The following is a 21,050-nucleotide window of genomic DNA, read 5'->3' as shown; positions in this document are numbered from 1 at the left end:
CTCGCTCCCCTTCAGAATCTGCTCCTCTCTCTCCCCTTCTCACTTCCCTTTAGTGTCTGTTCCCCTCTCCCGTCCCCCTTCTTTCTCTGCTTCCCTTCAGCACCACTCAACCTCTTCCCCTCAGGCCATCTCCCTCCCTTCCCCTAACCTTCGCGGACACTTTTTAGAGTTTTCTCTTTCTGAGGTGTCCTGATGTGGCAACTGTTCTCACATCTCCTGATGTGGCAACTGTTCTCACGCGACTGCCCCAAAACCTCTCCTCTGATTCACCTTTCTGTTTCCGCCTGGGTGGCTCACGTCAGAGGAGAAGCTTTGGGGCAGCTGTGCAGGACTTGTGAGAACAGTTGCTGTGTCTGGACACCTCAGAAAGAGAAAACTCTGAAAAGCGACCATGAAGGTGAGGGGAAGGGAGGGAGATGGCCCGAGAGAAGGGGGAGGGGAGAGGGGAACTGACACTGAAGGGAAGTGAGAAGGGGAGAGAGAGATGAATAGATTCTGAAGGGGAGAGAGAGGGAGGAGCAGACACTGGATGGAAGTGGGGAGGGGAGAGAGAGGGGAACAGACGCTGAAGGGAAGTGGGGAGGAGGGAGAGAGGGTAGCAGAAGCTGCCCTGTCTGCCCTAACACCGGCGTTGCCTCTGTCAGCCCCTTCGAAGCTTCATGCAGGCAGGACTTCTCCAACCAGAAGCTCGTAGGCCTGCCCCGGGAGTCACAAAGGGGCCGACACAGCCCAGGAGAGTTGCAGGTTTGTTAATGGGGTTTTTTTTTTGCCGCCAGCAATCGGGAGAGAGTGAGTGTCGTGATTGCGAGGGGACTGCTGGATGCGCGATTGCAAGGAGGGCTGCTGACGGGGAGGGGTGGGAAGGGAGGCAACACAGCAGATACTTTACTGCGGGAACAAGGCCATTCACCGCTCCATGGGGTGGAGAATGGCCTTGTCCCCATACCCGCAGCAACCAATCATTTTTCCTCCCCATTCCTGCGGTTACCCGTGGCTCCGGGAGCCGTGCTGAATGCTGTGCGCAGCTCCCGATGCTCATATGAACTCTATGAGCATTGGGAGCAGCGTGGGCCATTCAGCGTGGCTCCCCGCGCTAGAAACTGCTAGCGCAGTTTCGTAGAAGAGGGGGTAAGTCTATTTTTTCCCTCTCAAATTGTGCCACGGAAGTAGTAGCAGAATAATTATATTTGATTAACTTACCGATGATCTGAAACACTGTGGCATCCCTGGACTTCTAACAATTCACCACATAGACATGGCTCACTTTTTATTTTATCTAAATGTAGATTTTCATAAAACCATCTGGATTCAATCAATATTCACAAACCACGTTCTGGTAATTTACTTCAAAGTACCCAAATTGGTTGTGAAAAAGTTCACTTCAAAACACATTAACAATAAATGGTATGCAAACCTGAATGTGTTTCATCTTAGTTGACCTTCCCCCCCCCCCTCAAGATATCTATATAGAAATTAAAGGAAAAAAAGCCAGTGAGCCATTGCAGTATAGTGAATTGCAGAATATCCCTGGGGAATATGTTTCACATTAGTAGCAAGTGAACGGAATCCATATATACTTTATGGATGAACAGAGAAAATAACTGTAGCCAAGGAGCACAGTCAGAAATCAAGCTTCGCTAGATGATTTTATTTTTGTTCTGTTTTGAAAATTTGGTAAGTTGGATATTCAGGGGCAAGTTCTATAAATGGCGTCCCGATTGTAGGCAGCGGTAGGCATCCTAACACTGTGTAACCAGTCAATTAGGACACACTTAAAAAAAAAAAAAACACCCCCCCAAGGCAGGTCACCTAGATTGTAGGCATTTTCGCCAGCCTAGGAAGATGCATAGGGCTGCTTAAGCTTGCCCAAGGCTAGGCGTGGGTGTTGTTTCGCCTGGAAGTAACCTTAGATGAGCTTAGGAGGCCCTAGGTGTCTCTCTAGGGCCACGATAGGTGCCTGAAATATAGGCCAGCAAAATTCTGGTCTACATTTCAAATAGACGCGGCTGCTGAGCCAATCGTGGTAAGGGAATCTCCCTGCTACAATCAGATTAGTGTCCACAGCAGAGAACCTGTCCTTCACATGAACTCGACAGGTAGAAGGGATGCCCATTTCTTCCTGACGGAACCCCAGAAGCCCTCCCCCTAAATGTCTGTAGCAGGAAGAGTGCCCAATTTCTCCTGACGACACCCCCCAAGACATCCCCCAGCAGGAGCAATGCTCACTCCATCCTGCTGCTGGCACCATTATCCCCCAAAGCCCCCCAAACACTCCCTGACTCCACCCCACATTCCATGACACCCCAAGATTCCCCTGCTACCCCGATTTCCCCCCCCCCCCCCCGAACGCTCCTCATACCTTAATCTGATGGCCGGTCAGAGGGATGCTTACTTCCTATAGCCAGCAGGCTCGCCTCTTTAGAATGGTGCACCTTCCCCTTCCGAGTGCATCCTGGGATGCACCGGAGAGGGGCCTAAGGCCCTGATTGGCCCAGGAATCTAAGGCCCCTTGCATAGGAGGGACTTTAGGAACCTGGGCCAACTAGAGTCTTAGGCCTCCTTCCCAGTGCATTCTGGAATGCACTGGGAGTAGCCTAAGACTCTGACTGGCCAGATCCCTAAGGCCACTCCCAGTATGCACCAGGAAGGGGACGGTCTGCAATTTTGCAGTGGCAGGCCTGCTGCCCAGAGGGTGTATGCCTCCCTCTAGATGGACCTTCTTTTTAAGAGGTATGGGGGAGTGGAGGGCTGGTCTTCCAGTTAGGGGAGATGCCAAGTGGGGTCTTCAGGTGGGTGGGTGGGGTCTTGGAAGGGGGGTTGCCAGGGATGCTTTGGGTGGGTAGTGCTTGGGGGGGGTGGCAGGAGGAATTGGGCCATAATTTCAGTACAAGTTTACATTACAAGTTATTATCCTAACATTATTTTACAAAAGGCAAATAAGAGGAATATTGTGACTTAGCATGATATCTTTCAAATCCCTTTTTCCACGTCTATAGCACAGAAGATATAATTGGATTCTGTTTGCTAATGCAGACAAATCTGCTTTCTTGGCATGCAGGATACGAGGTGCTACCCAAAAGTTCAGGAAATGTGAACAGCGCGCGCAAACTGGATATAGTATGCCCTTTCGCCACTAGAGGTGTCTAGCAGTGTGCTTTGTGAATCAGTGTGCTAATGGGTGTGCAGCTGTGTGATCGCGTTGTTTTGTTCTGCGCGATTTTGTAAAGTTGTGTTTTAGTAACTTGGCGGATTTTGATAATGACAGATTTTACTGAGCAAAGAATTTGCATCAAATTTTGTTTCAAACTTTAAAAAACTGCTGCAGAAACCCATCGAATGCACCAGAAAGCCTTTGGAAATAATGCCATGTGCCAAAGCAAAACCTTTCTTTGGTACAAACGCTTCAAGGATGGATGAACATCTGTTCACAACGATGACTGTTTCGGACGACTGTCAACAAGCACAACACTGGAAACCATAGCAAAAGTTTGTGAGACTATCCTTGCAAATCATAGGCAAACTATCCACGATGTTTGTGAGATAGTAGGAGAGTCATAAGGGACAGTTCAACAAATTTTTCAGACGAATTGAACATGAGACGCATTTCTGCAAAATTTGTGCCAAGACTGCTAACCGATGAACAGAAGGCCCGCTCACACATCACTCGTTCAACAATTCCTGACTTCCAGAAACATTACAGTGATTACGCACCCTGCCTATTCACCTGACCTTGCCTCCTGTGATTTTTTTTTCTATTCCCCAAAATGAAATTATGACTTAAAGGGCGCCGTTTTAACATGATTGAAGAGATTCAGGCAGAATCGCAGGAGGTCCTCAAGACACTCACTCAAGATGTCTTCCATAGATGCATGGATTCATGGGTAAAACGCTGGGATCGTTGTATGCATTCTCAAGAGGACTACTTCGAAGCAGACGGTGGAAACAGGTTCGGTAAGCTATTTTTTTTTTTTACAATTGAATTCCCCGGACTTTTGTGTAGCACCTCACATATGTCAAATGATATGGAGCAACTAGTTGCTTTTTAACTTTAAATACTGTAAGAAAATGCTAGGCAAAAAAGATTTACTTCTTTTGGTTTAGGCCTTCAACTTTGTTTCCCTGTATTCACCAGGATCATTGATTAGGTGATCTGCTCTTCAACGTCTACATGTCCTCACTAGGCAAGCAGCTAACCCAGTTAGGGATAAAACTATTTAGTTATGCAGATGATTTTACGATCATCATCCCATTCGTTAATTCTATCTCTGAAAATATTCCTAAAGCTTCAGAAGCCATAAACGTGATGGAGCACTGGATGACAACCTTTAGGCTCAAACTTAATTCAGAAAAGACAACTTTCTTTGTTGCTTCGCCACATCCGCTTGACACTAAATCACCACTATGTATCAATAATCTTAATTACCCTATCCAACCTACCATAAAGATACTAGGTGTAACTTTGGATCAGTGCCTAACCATGAGAGACCAGGTGGACTCCTTGATCAGAAAGGGATTTTTCACTCTCTGGAAACTCAGATCCATTAAAGCTTATTTCGATACAGTGGCATTCAGAACCCTAGTCTAATCCCTCGTACTGAGTCTACTTGACTACTGTAACATCGCCTATTTAGCAATTTCCCAAAAGAACATGCAGCATTTACAACTGATGCAAAATGCAGCGGTCAAACTGATCTTTGGGCTGAGGAAGTTTGACCACGTGACACCCTACTACCGACAGCTGCATTGGCTGCCAATGGAGGCGCGGGTAAAGTTTAAATTTGCCTACTACTGCTTCAAAGCACTACACGGACTTGCCCCTAAATATATAACTGACCTTTTCGTCTTCTCAGCCAACAGGCACAAGAGAAGCTCACATTCCAACTTCGTTTCCCCCCCCCCCAGTGAGAGGTTGTAAACTGAAAAAACACCATGAACATCTTCTCTCGCACCAAGCAGCATCATGGGGTAAAGACCTAGAACAATTGCTTTCGCCCACTACTTATGAGGAATTTAGGAAACGTCTGAAAACACACCTGTTCCTAAAGTATCTAGACAACTGATCCTCTCTTCTCTCTTCCCTCTATAGCGATTAACTTGTTCTATTGATCGCTCTCTCCTCAAAAATGGATTTCCTGATCTATTAACCCTCTTTCTTCCTCCCCTCTTAAAGTCAATCAATTTGTACCTTTGCTTAATCTTTGTAAACCGCATAGAACTTCACGGTATTGCGGTATATAAGCTGTTATTATTATTATTATTATTATGTAGTTTTAAGGTATATTTTCCATTTTATAGATATAGGTGTCATACTTGTAAATCTCTTTTGTGCAGCACTTGTATGGCTGCCCTCATTTTCTGAGTGAGAGGTGGGCTCCAGAGACTATTTGCCTTAAATATTTGAGGTATAAAATCTGAATTAAAAAAATAAGGGTTTCCTGAGCTAGCTGAACAATTATGCAGGTTTTGGGCTGCTGTCATTCCTGTCTCAGAGTCTGCCCTTCTTTTCCACCAGTGCTGAGTGACAGAAATAGAGCAGGGTGGGAATGAAGTAGGAGGAAGAGGTTCTGGTGTTGCCAGTTTGGATCTTGAACAAACAAACCAAAAAACTGCAGACTTTGTACACGATGCAGGCAGACTTTATTATGACAAATGAATCTTTGATTAAAAACCTTTTACCAGGTGAGGGACCCAACACGGTCCGTGTTTCGGACTAACCTTCGTCAGGGGTCCGATGAGTAACACGCTGAAAAAACCGCCAGAGTGTTACTCATCGGACCCCTGATGAAGGTTAGTCCGAAACATGGACCGTGTTGGGTCCCTCACCTGGTAAAAGGTTTTTAATCAAAGATTCATTTGTCATAATAAAGTCTGCCTGCATCGTGTACAAAGTCTGCAGTTTTTTGGTTTGTTTGTTCTGGATTGTTTTTCACTGCAGACAGTTGGACCTTGGGTTTTTTCCCCTTGTTTTGGTTTGTTGCCAGTTTGGATCTTAAAATGTGATTTTCGGAATATGGCACAACATAACTTTTTCTTTCTTTTTTTCCTTTTTTTAAATTTTCTGTTTGTCTTTCTTAGGCTTCCATATTGTTATCTCTTACCCTTGGGACTGTAAGAGTCCAAGTTCCTTGGGGAGGTACTTTAAATATTGATTTCGGCTGTTGTGGGAAGCTGGGGTTGTGGGGTATGGGACTACGGTATGTTCTGTTTCCTAGTTTGTATTCTATTGTGGTTTGTATTTTTGTAATCAATAAAAATTGTTTCAACATAAAATGTGATTTTCAGGATCCCAGATTCACTGGAAGTCTTCAGCTTTACATGGTCCTGGGTTTTATAAAATTGAACTTTTATACTATGCATTTTAAAACAAATGGAGCAGATCCCTGGCAGGAGAGTGAGAAGCATTATGATGTGCCCTACTACTAAAGTGAAAGCCAAGTAAATAATCTCTGTATACACCTGGATATTCTTTAGTTATGTTTTTTCAGTGGAAATATTTAAAATGAGAGGGAGGGAATATAGTATATGTGGAGAAGGGTATTTTCAGTAACATTCCTCAAACCTTCTAACCTTTTTCTTTTCAGAATCGTAATGAAATAAAAAATGGTGCTATTCTTCGACTAACAACATCACCAGTAAGTTGCTAATTTTTTTCATGCTTGTAATTTTTTCAACAGCACCTATATTGATGGGATGAAATAATATCTAAAGTTCCTCCATACCATTAAAACAAAAAGTATATTAAAAAAAGATAGATTTGTGATGTTGGTTGGCATCATGATTGTTGCTGTTTTCCGGGTGTTGCTGTTTTCCGGGTCTTGCTGTGTCTGGGCAGGTAGAACTGACATTTCAGCCATCATGCTGTGGCTTTCTTCAGGGTATGCTGCAAGGTCTGCCATTTGTCTTTATATATAGTGGGTTGACTGACCTGATTGAGAACAGATAGGTCTGTTGGTTATGAATTTGAATTTTTGCGGGAAAGTTCATTGGTCACAGATTTGAAATGTGGCAGGAAAGTTCATTGGTCACAGGTTTGAAATATGGCGAGAAGGTTTGTTGGTCACAGATTTGAAATGTGGCAGGAAATTTGAATTTTGGCTGCCTGGAATGTCTGTTGGACCCAATTTTAAATTTTTGCGAGGCAGTCTGTGGTCACTATTTTTGAATTCTGACAGACAAAAAAAGGAAGGTGGAAACTTTAGCTGGAGGGAGAAGGCATTTGTTCTCGGCCCCAGTCCTTTTTCCCATGAATTTCTTATGGATGAATGGTTGCCATGCTTTGTTTATGGGCTAGATTGTGAGCCCGCCGGGACAGACAGTGAATAATGCTTGAGTACCTGAATAAATTCATATAAAACCGTTCTGAGCTCTCCTGGGAGAACGATATAGAAAATGAAATAAATAAATAATAGAAATATATAGAAATAAATAAATATAACATGGCAGACAGTATACATCATGGCTATCCTAGTATAACTTGACAGTATGGCACTTAACATGGTAGAACCTAGTGTGTGGATATGGGATGGACATTAAGTGCAACAGTTTGAGATTTGTGACAGCAGAGGGCTGGTGCTTTTCTTTGTAAGGTTTGGGAATTTGGGTAGGTGCGCACTCAGAGGGTTTAAGGAAGAAGTGGGTTTTTATTGTCTTCCTGAAGTTCAGTAGACCTTCTGATGATCTTATGAGGGTAGGTAGTTTGTTCCAGAAGCATGGTAGGTAGTGAGAGTACAATCTTTTTTTGTGCAGTCTCAAGGTGGAGGAGTTTGTAGGCCATTACTAGGCCTTTGAATATACATTATTTGTCAATTGGCAGCCAGTGGGCAGTGCACAGCACTGGGGAGATCGAGTCTCATATGTGAAGGTTCTTCAGGAGTCGGATGGTGGCATTTTGTACTTGTTGTAGAGACCCCCATTTTTCTTCCAAAAAAGGAAATGGTTGACTTGAATATAAGATGAGTGGCTTAATATTCAAGTGTCCTGCCCTGCCAGGATCGGCACCAAGTGCCCCATCCCTGTCTCCCCTGTCAGGCTCTGAACCCAGCCCCCTTCCCACCCCTCCCTGCCAAGCTTTGCATTCAGCCCCCTTCCCTCCCTGCCAGGCTCTGCACCCTGTCCCCTCTCCCTGCCCTGTCCATTGTACCTCCTCTCTGTCGATATCCTGCATGCTGCCGTGCCTTCCATATGACCCGTGTACCTGGAATCCCTGGTGGTCCAAAGGTGTAGCGGGCAGGAGCACTCCTGCCCTACTGCTCACTGGCCACTGTTGCGAGTTCTGACAATTCAGCTGTACCAAGCAGGAGTGTGCTTCCCGTGTTGCTGCTTGGTGCTAGGCGGCTTCCTGAATGGCTCCTGTAAATTCTTGTGAGACTGTAAACCAGGGGGAGGAGAAGTTGCAAGCGTTAGTTTTATTTTTTTGTGTTTATGATATGTCTTCATACAGGTTCAATGGGTGTTGGTTCACTCCTAGTTGTTTCAGCTATTTTAAATATGCCAGATGATAGCTTTTCTAGGTTGACTGAGTTTGGGTAGTGCCTTCTTGAATGGAAGCCAGTAAGGATGTCTCTTAGTACCATGCAGCAGCGCCAAATCGTGCTCCTGCTCGTGTCGCTCAGTGGCCGAAGGAACTCGTGGCAGCTGGTTAGCAGCAGGGCAGGAACTTAGAAAGTTCGCTTCTGCCCGATGCACCTCCACCGCAGATCACCAAGATGAGGTACCGTATGAAGCTAGGGCAGGGAGGGAGGCGGGGGCAGAGCCTGGGAGGGGAAGGAGGGAGGGTGCAAAGTCTGATGGGGAAAGGAAGGAAGGGTGCTGGTGCAGAGCCTGACAAGGGAGGAAAGAAGGGTGCTGGGTGCAGAGCCTGACAGGGGAGGGGAGGATGGAAGGGTGCTGGGTGCAGAGCCTGACGGGAGGGAAGGAAGGAAGAGTGCTGGGTGCAGAGCCTGACAGGGGAGGGGAGGATGGAAGGGTGCTGGGCGCAAAGCCTGACAGGGGAGGGGAGGATGGAAGGGTGCTGGGTGCAGAGCCTGACAGGGGAGGGGAGGAAGGAAGGGGGCTGGGTGCAGAGCCTGACGGGGCAGGACACTTGAATATTAAGCCACCCGACTTATATTTGAGTCAACCATTTTTCCCTCCTTTTTGGAAAAGGGGGGTCTCGACTTATATTCGAGTATATACGGTAGTTTCTTTGTCAAGGAAGTATTCCTCAAAAGTAGACTCAGAATTGTAGAGTTCACACAATAATATGCTGCCTACTTTTTATAAGTGTTTGTCCCAAAAAGAAAGGAGGTAGAGGGAGAGAGTTCTGGGTTCAAAGCAGAAGCAACTAATTCCTGAGGTTCATTTAATGGCTGGAGGTTAATGACTGAATGCAGTCTGGTTTGCTAGTGTGAAAGCCATTTACAGTCTGCTTCAGTTGAAAGCCGGTTAGTAATTGGAGACAGGAAGACAATTGATTTGTAGAAGAGTGAGAAGAGATGAGGAGTAGAACTATAAACACAGTTAACAGTTCAAAAACAACATTTTTAAGAATGTAAAATGTTAGCATGTATATTATAAATGTGAGTGCATATAAGAGGGTCATTTCATAAATAATGCACACTATTTTTTTTTTTAATTTACATGTTTTATTTTTTTTCAATAATTTCTTTACAATCCTTCAATATAGTCTCCCTGCTTTGTAGTAACTGAGTCCCTATGTCCAGGAAGCTTCATTATTCCATCCAAGACACTGTTTTGTTCAGTTGCCGAATGGCTCGGGTACTGGCGGAAGAAAGCTCTTGCAGAGATACAAAATGATGTCCACGCATAGGTTGTTTCAACTTTGGAAAAAGGTCGAAGTCTGGTGGACTCATGTCTGGACTGTAGGGAGCATGAGGTAACACCTCCCAGCCATATTCGCATAGTTTTTCAATGACGAGTGGAGAGCTCCATCTTCCCCACGACCAAAAAAATTTCGATGAACTCAATCAAAAGTCAAACAAATGTTGATTTTTGCTTTTGGTCATGAAGGCATCATCATCACAGACAAAGTTCCATGTGGAAGAAGTGTCACAGCAGTGTATTATCATGATTTTTTTGCAAAAAATGCACAGAACCTGACCTCAGTTGCTCTTGGCTGGGCCATTCATTCTTCATGATAACGCTCGCCCGCACTTAAGGAATGTCATTGAAAAACTACATGAATACAGCTGGAAGGTGTTAACTCATGTTCCCTACAGTCCAGAAATGAGACCACTAGATTTTGACCTTTTTCCAAAGTTGAAACAACCTGTGCATTGACATCATTTTGCATCTCTGGAAGAGCTTTCTTCCGCCGGTACCTGAGCCGTTCTGCAACTGAACTAAAATGGTGTCTTGGATGGAATAATGAAGCTTCCCAGACGTTGGGACTTGGTCATTGCAAAGCAGGGAGTCTATATTGAAGGATTGTAAAGAAATACTTGAAAAAAAAAAAAAAAAATAAAACATGTAATTTTTAAAAAAATAGTGTGCATTATTTATGAAATGACCCTCATATATACATATTTGCACACACCCATGCAAGGGTCTACTGTGTTTCCCCCATAATAAGACACTGTAATATAAATTTTGGGCCCAAAAAACACACTAGGTCTTATTTTGGGGGTTGGTCTTTTTTTTTCATGTACAATGATCATCCCTCTCATCCTCTCCTCCACCCCAATTTTTCCTCTTTCCTTTCTCTCCCCCACATGTGCAGCATTTTTCCTCCCCTCTCACCTATCCCCTTGTGCCTTCCCTCTGTAGCATCTTTCTATCCTTCCCTCCCATCCCCCCGTGCAGCAGAACCTTTGCACAGCATCTTTCTATCCCTCCCTCCCATCTCTTCCCTTGTGGAGCAGAACCCTTGCACAGCTTCAATCACTCCCTTCCTCCCATCCCCCATGCAGCATCTTTCTATCCCTCCCTCCCCTCCCCCCACCGCGCAGCCAAACCCCTGCTGACCCTTGCATCTCTCCCTCCCATCCGAATCCCGCCGATTGCACCACCAATATACCTTCTTCCAAATGGCAGCATCAGCAGCAATCTAATCAGGCAGCTGTGCAGCCTTCTTCCGTCGGGGTGTTCTGTGTGCTGCATTGCTGATGTGAAACAGCCTGATTAGATTGCTGCTGACACTGCCGTTTGGAAGAAGGTATATTGATCTTACGGTCAATGGGGTTCGGATGGGTGGGAGAGATGGAAGGGTCAGCGGTTTCGGCTACACAGGAGGGGGGAGGGGGGAGCGCTGCTGCTGGCGAATCCAGCGCTTCAACTAGGGCTTATTTTTGGGCTAGGGCTTATTTTCGGAGAAACACGGTATTTACTAAGGTGCATAAGCAGTTAATATGGGAATTACTGCATACTGACACTGTAGGTTCAAACTTACAGCTAACATGATATATGTACCTTAACAGTTGGTGTGTGATAATTTTCACGTTAGCTACCTAGAGCCAGATTTTGTATATGCCACGAAAAATGATAGCATCTGTTAAGTCACCTTCTTCAAAAAGAGAAAATCTAATATTCTAAAAAATATTTTAAAATATGTAATCAATTAATTAATAGTGCTCAGTGAAAGCCAATACGAACTTCAAGGCATGAAGAGCACGGGACTCTACCAGTTCAGGCTTAAATCCATCATAGCACTCCTCCCTTCCTACCAATATAACAACTAAAGCTCAAAAAAGCGAAAGCTCTAAGTAAACATAAAAAAGGGGGGCACTTATCTCTGCTGGAGTTGTCATAAAGTCCCGGGCTTCTGCTTCAAGTCCAAAAAGTGCTCAGTGCTCCTCAATCACTCCAAAATTTCCACGCAAAAAAAAACAAAAGCAAAAATTTGTGTTGTGGATTTTATTTTTCAAATTTTTGCTTTTGTTTTTTTTGTGTGAAAATTTTGGCGTGATTGAGGAGCACTGAGCACTTTTTGGACGTGCGATTCTGTAACAAGGCGCCTCCAAAAATTTAGGTGGCCTTCAAAAATATAAGGGCTAGGCATGTTAGGTGTGGGCGTGGCTACGTGTTAGGCGCTTTCTTATAGAATCACTGCTCTTAAGCGTGCTTAAACGCTCGCATGGGCGCCTAACTTTTAGTTGTGCCTAGTGCTGGCCTATTTAATGGGCGCCTCCAAAATAGGTTCCGCTCAGCGTGATTCACTAAACAGCACCCAATTTCACTTGAATCGCGCTGAAAGGTGCCTATATTGGCGCCTAACTTTTGGGTGCTTCTTATAGAATTTGCCCTCATGTATAGAATCAGGCCCCTAATGCCTAAGGGGATGGGAAATGTATTTTATGTTTACTGTGGAGATGATGAGCATGTGTAAACTTTAAAGGTGGAAGATAATGGCATAGTTTATACTACCATGAGTTATCCCAGGACAAGCAGGCAGCATATTCTCACATGTGGGTGACGTCATCCATGGAGCCCCGGTAAGAACAGTATTAAAAGTGTTTTTATCGCCACTTTAAGTTTTTAGAAATTTCGACTGCCCAAACCGCACATGCGCGAGTGCCATCCCACTCAATCTAGGTTTGCGGTTCCTCAGTTCTTCGATTTCTGCAGAGCAGAGTACTTTTCTGACTGAACTTCATCAGTCTGTGTTGCCTTCCCGCTTTGCGTTTTTTTCTGACTAGTTTTTCTAATGTATCTTTTTTTCTTTGTCTTATTTCTTTTCCATAATGGTGGAACTTCCAGAATTTTTAAACTCTGATATTTAATATTTGTACCTGCTGTGTACTGCTTGGGTGAATCTGATTAAAGCAATAATTAAATCCCAAAATGAATTAATATGCTTCCAAGAAGTAAATGGAAGCTAGAGTATAAATAGGAAATTATAACAGTTTACTGAATCTTTCAGAGGTTTCAAGGTACAGGGAGCTACTTCGCTTTTAATGTCATGCCAACTGGGAGGCTATCATGCACACTGTGTGGACTCCTCCTACTGCCAAGATTAGAGAGCTTCTGTTGGCTCTTTTGAAAGATTGAGAATAGAGGTATTCCCCCCTTCTCTCACCTGTCTGGCATCTCTTGCTGAGAATACTGTGACATAAACTAGCAACTTGAGAAATGTGGGTGTGTCTGCTATTGAAACAGACATGGGGGAAGCCACCTCTTACCTGGGGATTGGTAGAACTGAATCTTGCTACTATTTGAGCTTTTGCAGGTTCTTTTGACCTGGATTGGCCACTGTGGAAACAGGATACTGCTAGATGGGCCATTGATCTGACCCAGTATTTCTGTTCTTATGGCTTCCATATCTGATCGTGGTGCATTTTTTGTGTGTTTAGATGAAACGCTAGTGTTCTAATCTAATCTAATCTAATGCTTAGTTTTGTATACCGAGACTTCAATCCAGGAAAGCTCGACTCGGTTTACAATGATTAAGTTAGGCCAATAAGGGAATATAGAGAATTATCAAGAAAGATTAGTTTCTAAAAATGTTTAGTAAACAGAAAATACTTAAGAAAAAAGGGAAGGGAACCAGAACTTCTTAAGCAAAGTGGATGGTCTCAATCCTATCCTCAAGGTCTCTGCACATTTGATTTTCAGGGTGACTCAGGGAAACAAGTTAATGTGTTTCTTAGACCTAGTTTGTGCCGTTCTATCTCATACAGATATAATTATTTATTTATTTAATTACTTAAATCTTTATTGATTTTCAATTTAAATTTCAAGTATTACACTTGTACAGAAAGCAATAATAGCATAGATATTAAATACAATGCAAATATAACTCATAAGTTGATAAATTTACTATTTATGCTCAAGTCCTCAAGAATCAAGTAAAAAATGGCGAAACAAAAAGAAAAATACTAATAATTACACAGGAAACTGAAAGCTATAGCACTGAAATGAGGTCGTCAATAGTCAAATTATAGGGCTCAAAGATTACTCCCATTCAGACGAGACATTGCCACAAAGTTTGTCAATTGAGATGGTTCAAAAAACACATACTTAACAGTACGGTAACACACAATACATTTACAAGGCTATCTCAGATAAAAAGTTGCCCCCAAAGATATAACCCCAGGTTTCAAAAGAAGAAATTCACGGCGGCGCTTTTGCGTCTCCCGTGCCAAATCTGGAAACATTTGTATTTTGTGACCAAGGAAACGTTTTTGTCTATTTTTAAAGTAAAGCTTCAACAACCATGTTTTATCAATTGGTAAGGCTAAAATAATAATCATAGTGGCTGATGATGCTAAGTCCTTCTCAGATGTCTCTAGAATTTGTGATATATTTAAGGGTTCTTGGTCTGAAGATTTTTCTTTTTGTTGTTGGTTTTGTCCTTTATCAGGCAAATAATAGACCTGTGAGAATGGTGGTAACAATTCTTCAGATATCTCCAAAATTTCCACTAGATATCTTTTAAGCATATCTCTAGGTGTTACCAAATCAAGTCTTGGAAAGTTAATTAACCTTAAATTATTACTATGTGAGTTGTTTTCAAGCATTTCAATTTTCTTCCTTAGGTTAATATTATCTTTAACTAAAGTCTCTTGCAATTGTTTTGATAATATAATTTCCTTTTCAATTTTCTGAATAGATGAAGTATTTATTTCTTTTCTTATATCCTTCAATTCTTTATTATGTTCCTTAATTTTCCCTTCAATTTGTTGAAAGGTAGGAGTAATGGTCTTAACAAAATCAGCCATTAAGTCCCAAATGGAATCTAGAGTCACTTCAGCAGGCTTAATCAATATAATTGGAGCTTGTGTGAGTGTAAAGTGTTCACCGTTCTGAAGATTTTCTTCGGGGCATGTCTTCTGACCTTCCCCCTCATGCTGAGATGGTACTGTCCCAGATATCTCCATTGGGGCCCTTGTAGTATGAGCCCCAGCCTCCAAGCTCTCCTGAAGATCCTTGCTCGCCTCTGGAGAAGAGAATACCTCAGAATCCGGGGTTTCCCCGCCCCTGGGAGAGCTGGTAATCTGAGGCTGCAGGGGCGGCGCCCTAACATCGAGGCTTAGAGTAGTGTCGGGCCCAAGAGTGTCCACCACGGGTTCGCCTCCCTTTGTTCTCAGCAGGCTGCCATCCGATGTTGCTGAGACCTGCATACGCCTCAGAAGATCCTGAATATTACTGAGACCCGAAGCTCCAGAGTGCAGCGAGGCAGAAGCAGCGCTCCAGCCCCGTCTCTTAGGCATCGCGGTAAGTAAAACTACCGCTAAGAAATTCCTTCCAAAAATCGCTGTTCTGAGATGAGCAACTCAGCGCATCCTGCTTTCAGTCGCCATCTTGGATCCTTCCTTATTTATTTATTTAATTGGACTTAGCTCACACCTTTTTAAGTACAGGTACAAGATCCTTGTTCTGAAATCCTTGGTATAAGGCATATTTTGTTTGTTTTGTTTAATTTTTTGGTTTTTGGAATGGTGATATTAAGCCAGAAAAAGACAAATCATAAGACCATAAAATTGCCACCAAACTTTATTTCAAAATAAGGCAAACATTAAACAATTTAAGCACTTCAGGCACAAACTTGTTCGGTACTATGGTACTGGGACAATACCTTCAAACATAAATGAAGCTTTAACATCCATCATCTTTAGTCACACTTAGGCCCATATTCTATAAACGGCGTCTAAGTGCAAAATGCCGTTTAAAAGCACTTTTAAAGCAAATCAGAATTGCACCTAGTCTTTCTTAGCCAAAAACGTCTTAACATGCATCATCATCTTTCTGTATTTGGCTATCTGATGATGGTGCAGGTACATTAGCAGTCTTTTTAAGAACTTCTTCCAGAATAATCTGTTTTGGTAGTCTCTCTTTGATCAAGAAGACTGCCATAATCTCATGCTCACTGATAAATGGACATTGTTCCATGCCAGCAATTAACTGGTCACACATTTTCACCATATCATCTATAGGAATTTTTTTCTCTGATGTTCACAAGGTCTTCATCACTACTATCTTCAAGCTTTTCTTTATTTAACACCATTTCAGTAACCTTGCCATCATTGATGGCAACAGTTGCATCTTTGTCAGTATTCAGCATTTCATTAATATCCGCTGTCTCTAACTTAAAATTTTGAGATGATAGACTTCTGACATAAGCAATGAGATATCATCAGTGTTTTATTAGGCTTGGAAACCTTCAAAGTCTTCCACTAATGGTTCATTTTCATTGAATATTGTTGATTGTCAAAGTTTATATCAAACACTTTTTAATGCTGATTTAGTTACATCTTTCCAAACATTGGTAAGTACATAAATGGCATGCTTAAGACTGAACTCCTTGAGAAAGTCTTGAATTCTTATGCCTCTGTTAATTGCATTGAGCATGTAATTTAGAAAATTGTCTTTTTACTTGGTCTTCGTGGAATGTAAAATTCCTTGGTCACAGGCTGAAGTAATGATGCCACATTGGGTGGGAGGTAAAAGGCAGAAACATTATATTTCACAAGATGTTCTTGAGATGGATGTGCAGAGCAGTTGTCTATAACCAGTAAAACTTCACAGTTTTCTTACAATTCAGCTTCTCTACAGTGAGCTCTTGCTGTTAGTACAAAGTGATTATTGAACCAATCACTATGTTTCTCTGGTTACCCATGCGTTCTTGTTAGCATAGTAGTCCACATACACCCTTGAAACATTGGGGATGATTCCAGTGACATAAAAAGTTTGCTTGATTTGAACAGCTTCTGCTGTTGCTGATGAAGAGGTGGGTTGTGTAGCAAGGATCCATCTGGTCCAGCCTACATCCATTTGTATGGTGTCAACCCATATTCTTTTGTTGATGGATTTAGTAAATATTCCACCTCGTATGACTGTGTGGCTTTCATCTATTAATGCAAAGTTTACTTTTGGAGAGAAGGTTCTTCTGGTATATTGATTACTTTTCTTTGTTCTTGCTGAAGTTTTTGCCATAATAGGTAAGTAACTTCCTGATTTTTGGGTTGGTATGTCATAATCTATTGCAGTGGTGTATAGGTGTAGCCATTGGGGATCATTTGGGCCTGCTGTAGCATATGAGGATACATCTTGAGTTGGTATGATTTCAAATATCCATTTTGTAATTCTGTATTGATCAAAAAATTGGGCCACTGTTGACTTGAAACATTGGGGATGTTGACTTTTTACAATCACTGCCAACTTTAATTTTTGTGTGTCTGCAGCATTGGTGCATGCAAGAACAGTTACCTTGACCTTTGTCTCCTTAAAACCAGATGGTGCTCATTCATCAGCTGTTGTCAGTGCCAGTAGAGAGCTGTTTAATCAGCATTGTAGATTTGTTCAGGACATAACATGACATAAAACTTTATACCTATCCTTCAATACCTTGTTGTTCAATGAAGTTAACACAACAAAGAAAACTGTACTTAAACAGTGAACTATAAAGTAAACCACACTGATACAAGAAAATCATTCCCCCTCAGATATCTTCTTAGCAAATTCATCAATGTAACTTTCAGCTACCTCATAATGAGCAGAAGTTTTTTCACCACAAATTTTGAGATATTTGATACCATGGCTCTATTTAAATTTCTGCAACTAAACTTCTGAATATTTACCCTCACCGTCATTGTTCAGTTCTTGATGGTGTTATTTGGCTTGCTTCATTACCATCAAACCAGTCAGTGGCATGTGTCCATGCCTTCTTTGCCGTACCCACTCAATCAGCACATGATCTAAATATTTTATTTTTTTACCCTAAACAATGTTGTTTTTTTAATTTTTCATTAATTTCTGGTCATCTCTCTCTCTTTAAAACTTCAACAACTTATCTTTCTGTTTCCTTAAGTCATATATGGTTATGGTTCTTATAAACAGGGTTTAGTTTTAAAAGCTTTTACCTATCTGGGGGCTTCTGGGTGTCCAAAACTGATCTGGGGTTTTTGGGCAGATCAGGGCATTCTCCGTGTCTGGCTTGTGTAAGGGGGATGCGTTGGGACTGAGTTCTGGGGTTCAATTTTGTTCCAGGGTCCTGGAGGCAGAGCCACAGTAAACACAATCTGCCACATTGAAAGCTGGCTGCGTAGTGAGGACCGGCTGAATAGAGGAGCCAGAAAAGGCTGGGGATGCAGTCTAGCCAACTGGAAGTGACTGAGCATGCTCAAACTTTCTGCACATCTTCTTGCTTCCAGGAAGATTGAGTTGGGATATTGACACTGTTGGGAGTCATTGGGGCATAAAGAACTGGTTTTGATGACAGGGATCACTTGAAGAGCCATTTGGGATTCTGGTAAGTTGGTTTTTGGGCCACTGTTGTGTTTGTTTAATTTTTAAAATGTGTTTTTTTCAGTCGCGTTTGGTGGTGGTCCAAAGGAAATTTTTAGGTGTTAATTTTTGGTAATGAAGGTCTCTGGGGGTCCCTTTTGGTGAATTATGTGGGTCTGGTGTTTAGAAAAATGTAAGTTTGCCTGTTAAGTGGATAGGTAGTGGATGACTGGTGAGTTTTAGAATGCACGTTTGGTGGTTTTAAAGGTTACAATTGTTGGGAAATAGTTTTCTAATATTTTCCATGTGGAAACTTGGGAATTTTGGTGCATTGATCCAAACCAACTTGAAGTGTTGCTTCTATCCAAACGATCGTGAAGAGACATTCTAAATCTTTCACTGTCTACAATGTAATAAAAGTTAGCAATGCACTCCAGTTTAGTAGGGGGATCTGGGAGTTTCCAATTGGCAAGAATGGCCAATGGAGCTGCCAGCAGCAAGAAAGGTGGAAAAATTATTATCCCAGGACAAGCAGGCAGGTATTCTCACTAGTGGGTGATGTCATCCGACAGAGCCCCGATACGGACATCTTGCAAGCATGTCTTGCTTGAAGAAACTCAGAAGTTTCGAGATGCCCGCACCGCACATGCGCCAGTGCCTTCCCGCCCGATGCTCCGGGCGAGTCTCCTCAGTTCTTTTTCTTCCGCTGAGCTGAGAAGTCTATCTTCAATTTGCGCCCATTGAATCTTTTTTTTGCCTTCTATTTTGCCGCGGGTTGAGTTCTTTTGGCTCTCCTGTGCATTTATTTCTTTCTTTGATTTCTTTTTTCAAAAAAAAAAAAAAAAAAAATTTTTCCTTCCGATACCGGGTCGGCCGCGTGGCTGGGGCCCCGCGCCTTCGACCTTGTGGTGGAGCTTTTCCGGCCTATGTCCCGGCCGATTACCGGTTTTAAAAAGTGTAGCAAGTGCCAGCGCGTGATTTCGCTCACGGATCCTCATCGACGCTGCTTACAGTGTCTGGGACCGGATCACTTCCCGAAATCGTGCCGGCCTTGCTCCACTTTGACGGCGAGAGCGTTTAAGCGCCGCTGTCTGCTGTGGGAGTCCATGTTCAAGATGGAAGCTTCATCGGATCCTGCAGCTTCGACATCGACATCGACGGGTGCTTCGACTCCTTCCGCGAAGCCCTCTGCCTCCCCGGCTGCTTCGGGCCTCCTGAAACCGGCATCGTTCATACCGGTTTCGGCCCCGGCTTCGGCGCCGGTGCCTTCCTCCGTCTCCTCGGAGCAGGTATCGACCCCGACAGTTCCACCAGTGGTGCTCAAGGTGCCGAAGACTGGCAAGCAGAAGCACGCAGCACCGAAGGAGCGCGGAGACCGTGCGGAAGGGCCCCCTTTTGGTGCGGATCCCTCCATATCGGCTTCGTTGCGGTCCCTTCTGGAGGCTCAGTTCGTGGAGCTCATGCAGACCATGGGGCCTCGGCTGATTGCCACCATCCAGGGTGACCTTCCAGCTTCGGCTTCGAGGGGAGGACCGCCCCCTCCTCCTCCTCCTCGCCGCACGACCTCGTTGCTCGGCGAGGAGGAGCGGTGAGCGGTGTCCGGGTCCTCGAGGAGGTCCTCCGTTAGCGCTGTACCTCCTTTGGAACCGATTCCCTCGAGGAGGGCCTCCCTTAGTGATATGCCTCCCTTGGAGCCCATCCCCTCGAGGAAAGCCTCGTTTAGTGACCTGCCTCCCTTGGAACCGATTACTCCACCCCATGACTCAGTGTGGCGTCCACCTTCGGGGCCACCCAGTCCTGGGCATAGCAGGAAGCAGGACGAATTCTTCCGAACCCCCTATCAAACCTGGGTGTCGTCGGGGGAGGCGCCGACTCTTCCGCCTCTGCGATCGACGGCATCGAGTCCAATCTGCTCCCTGGCAGCGTCTGAACCAGTTTCTCACAGGCGGGCTCGATCCCCTTCCAGGCATCGGGAGGGGCATCGATCTAGACATTCTTCGAAGCATTCCTCTCGGCACTCGACCGTCTCGCCTCAGAAGAAATTGCCTCGGTTGGGGTATGCTGCTTCGACTGGGTCTCCTCCTCCGGGCCCGGAGTTCGAGGACCCTGAGGTTTTCTACTCGTCCTGTTGCTCGCAGGCCTCTCTGGAGCCTGAAGCCTCTTCTTCTTCTAGTCCGTCTCGCAGACCGGCGACGGCGGACCAACTGTCCTTTTCATCGTTCCTCAGGCAGATGGCAGATGACATGGACATTACTCTCGATGCTGGGTCTCGATACTCCAAGGAATACCTCGATAAAATGCACTTGCCTCGTCCTCCGGCGGAGTCCTTGCGACTTCCCCTGCACAAGCTCCTTGACCAGACCTTCATGCGATGCTTCGAGTCTCCTTACTCTATCCCGGCGGTCCCTGGCAAATTGGATGCGCGGTACCGCACGGTGCATCATAAAGGCTTCGAGGGTCCTCAGCTTTCTCACCAGTCCCTCCTGGTCGAATCCTTGCTCAAGCAGTCTCATCCTGGCCAGGTCTATGCTTCAGTGCCTCCGGGCCGCGAGGGCAGAACCATGGATAAGTTTGGTCGACGCATCTATCAGAATTCGATGATGGCGTCTCGAGTCCTGAATTACAATTTCCACTTTGCAGCCTACTTGGAATTTTTTCTACCTGTGCTTCGGAAGTTCACACCCTACATCGAGTCCCAGGCTAGGTTTGAGTTTGAGGAAGTGGTTGCTTCGCTGTCCCAACTTCGGCTTCAGTTAATGCAATCTGCCTATGATGCGTTCGAGCTCTCAGCCCGAGCGGCGTCCTGCTCGGTGGCGATGCGCCGGTTGGCCTGGTTGCGGACCATTGATATGGACCCGAATCTTCAGGACCGCCTGGCGAACGTCCTGTGT

The 21,050-nt window shown here is 44.2% G+C and overlaps 1 protein-coding gene across 5 annotated transcripts in view; it reads left to right on the top strand.

Moving 5' to 3' along the window:
• Positions 1-21,050, top strand: part of ELMO1 (engulfment and cell motility 1) — a 668,619-nt gene that overhangs the window by 171,707 nt on the left and 475,862 nt on the right. For 4 of the 5 annotated variants that reach the window (XM_033930218.1, XM_033930220.1, XM_033930222.1 and 1 more), the window contains one exon: positions 6,582-6,632. The exons of the other annotated variant lie outside the window; for it this stretch is intronic. In XM_033930218.1, the coding sequence (XP_033786109.1) occupies positions 6,582-6,632 (51 nt within the window). The remainder of the gene's footprint in view (positions 1-6,581; positions 6,633-21,050) is intronic. 5 annotated transcript variants of the gene reach the window in all.

The sequence above is a fragment of the Geotrypetes seraphini genome, chromosome 2 (assembly GCF_902459505.1).
Source record: "Geotrypetes seraphini chromosome 2, aGeoSer1.1, whole genome shotgun sequence".
Taxonomy (NCBI): domain Eukaryota; kingdom Metazoa; phylum Chordata; class Amphibia; order Gymnophiona; family Dermophiidae; genus Geotrypetes; species Geotrypetes seraphini.
This window is presented reverse-complemented; position numbering and strand designations above follow the sequence as displayed.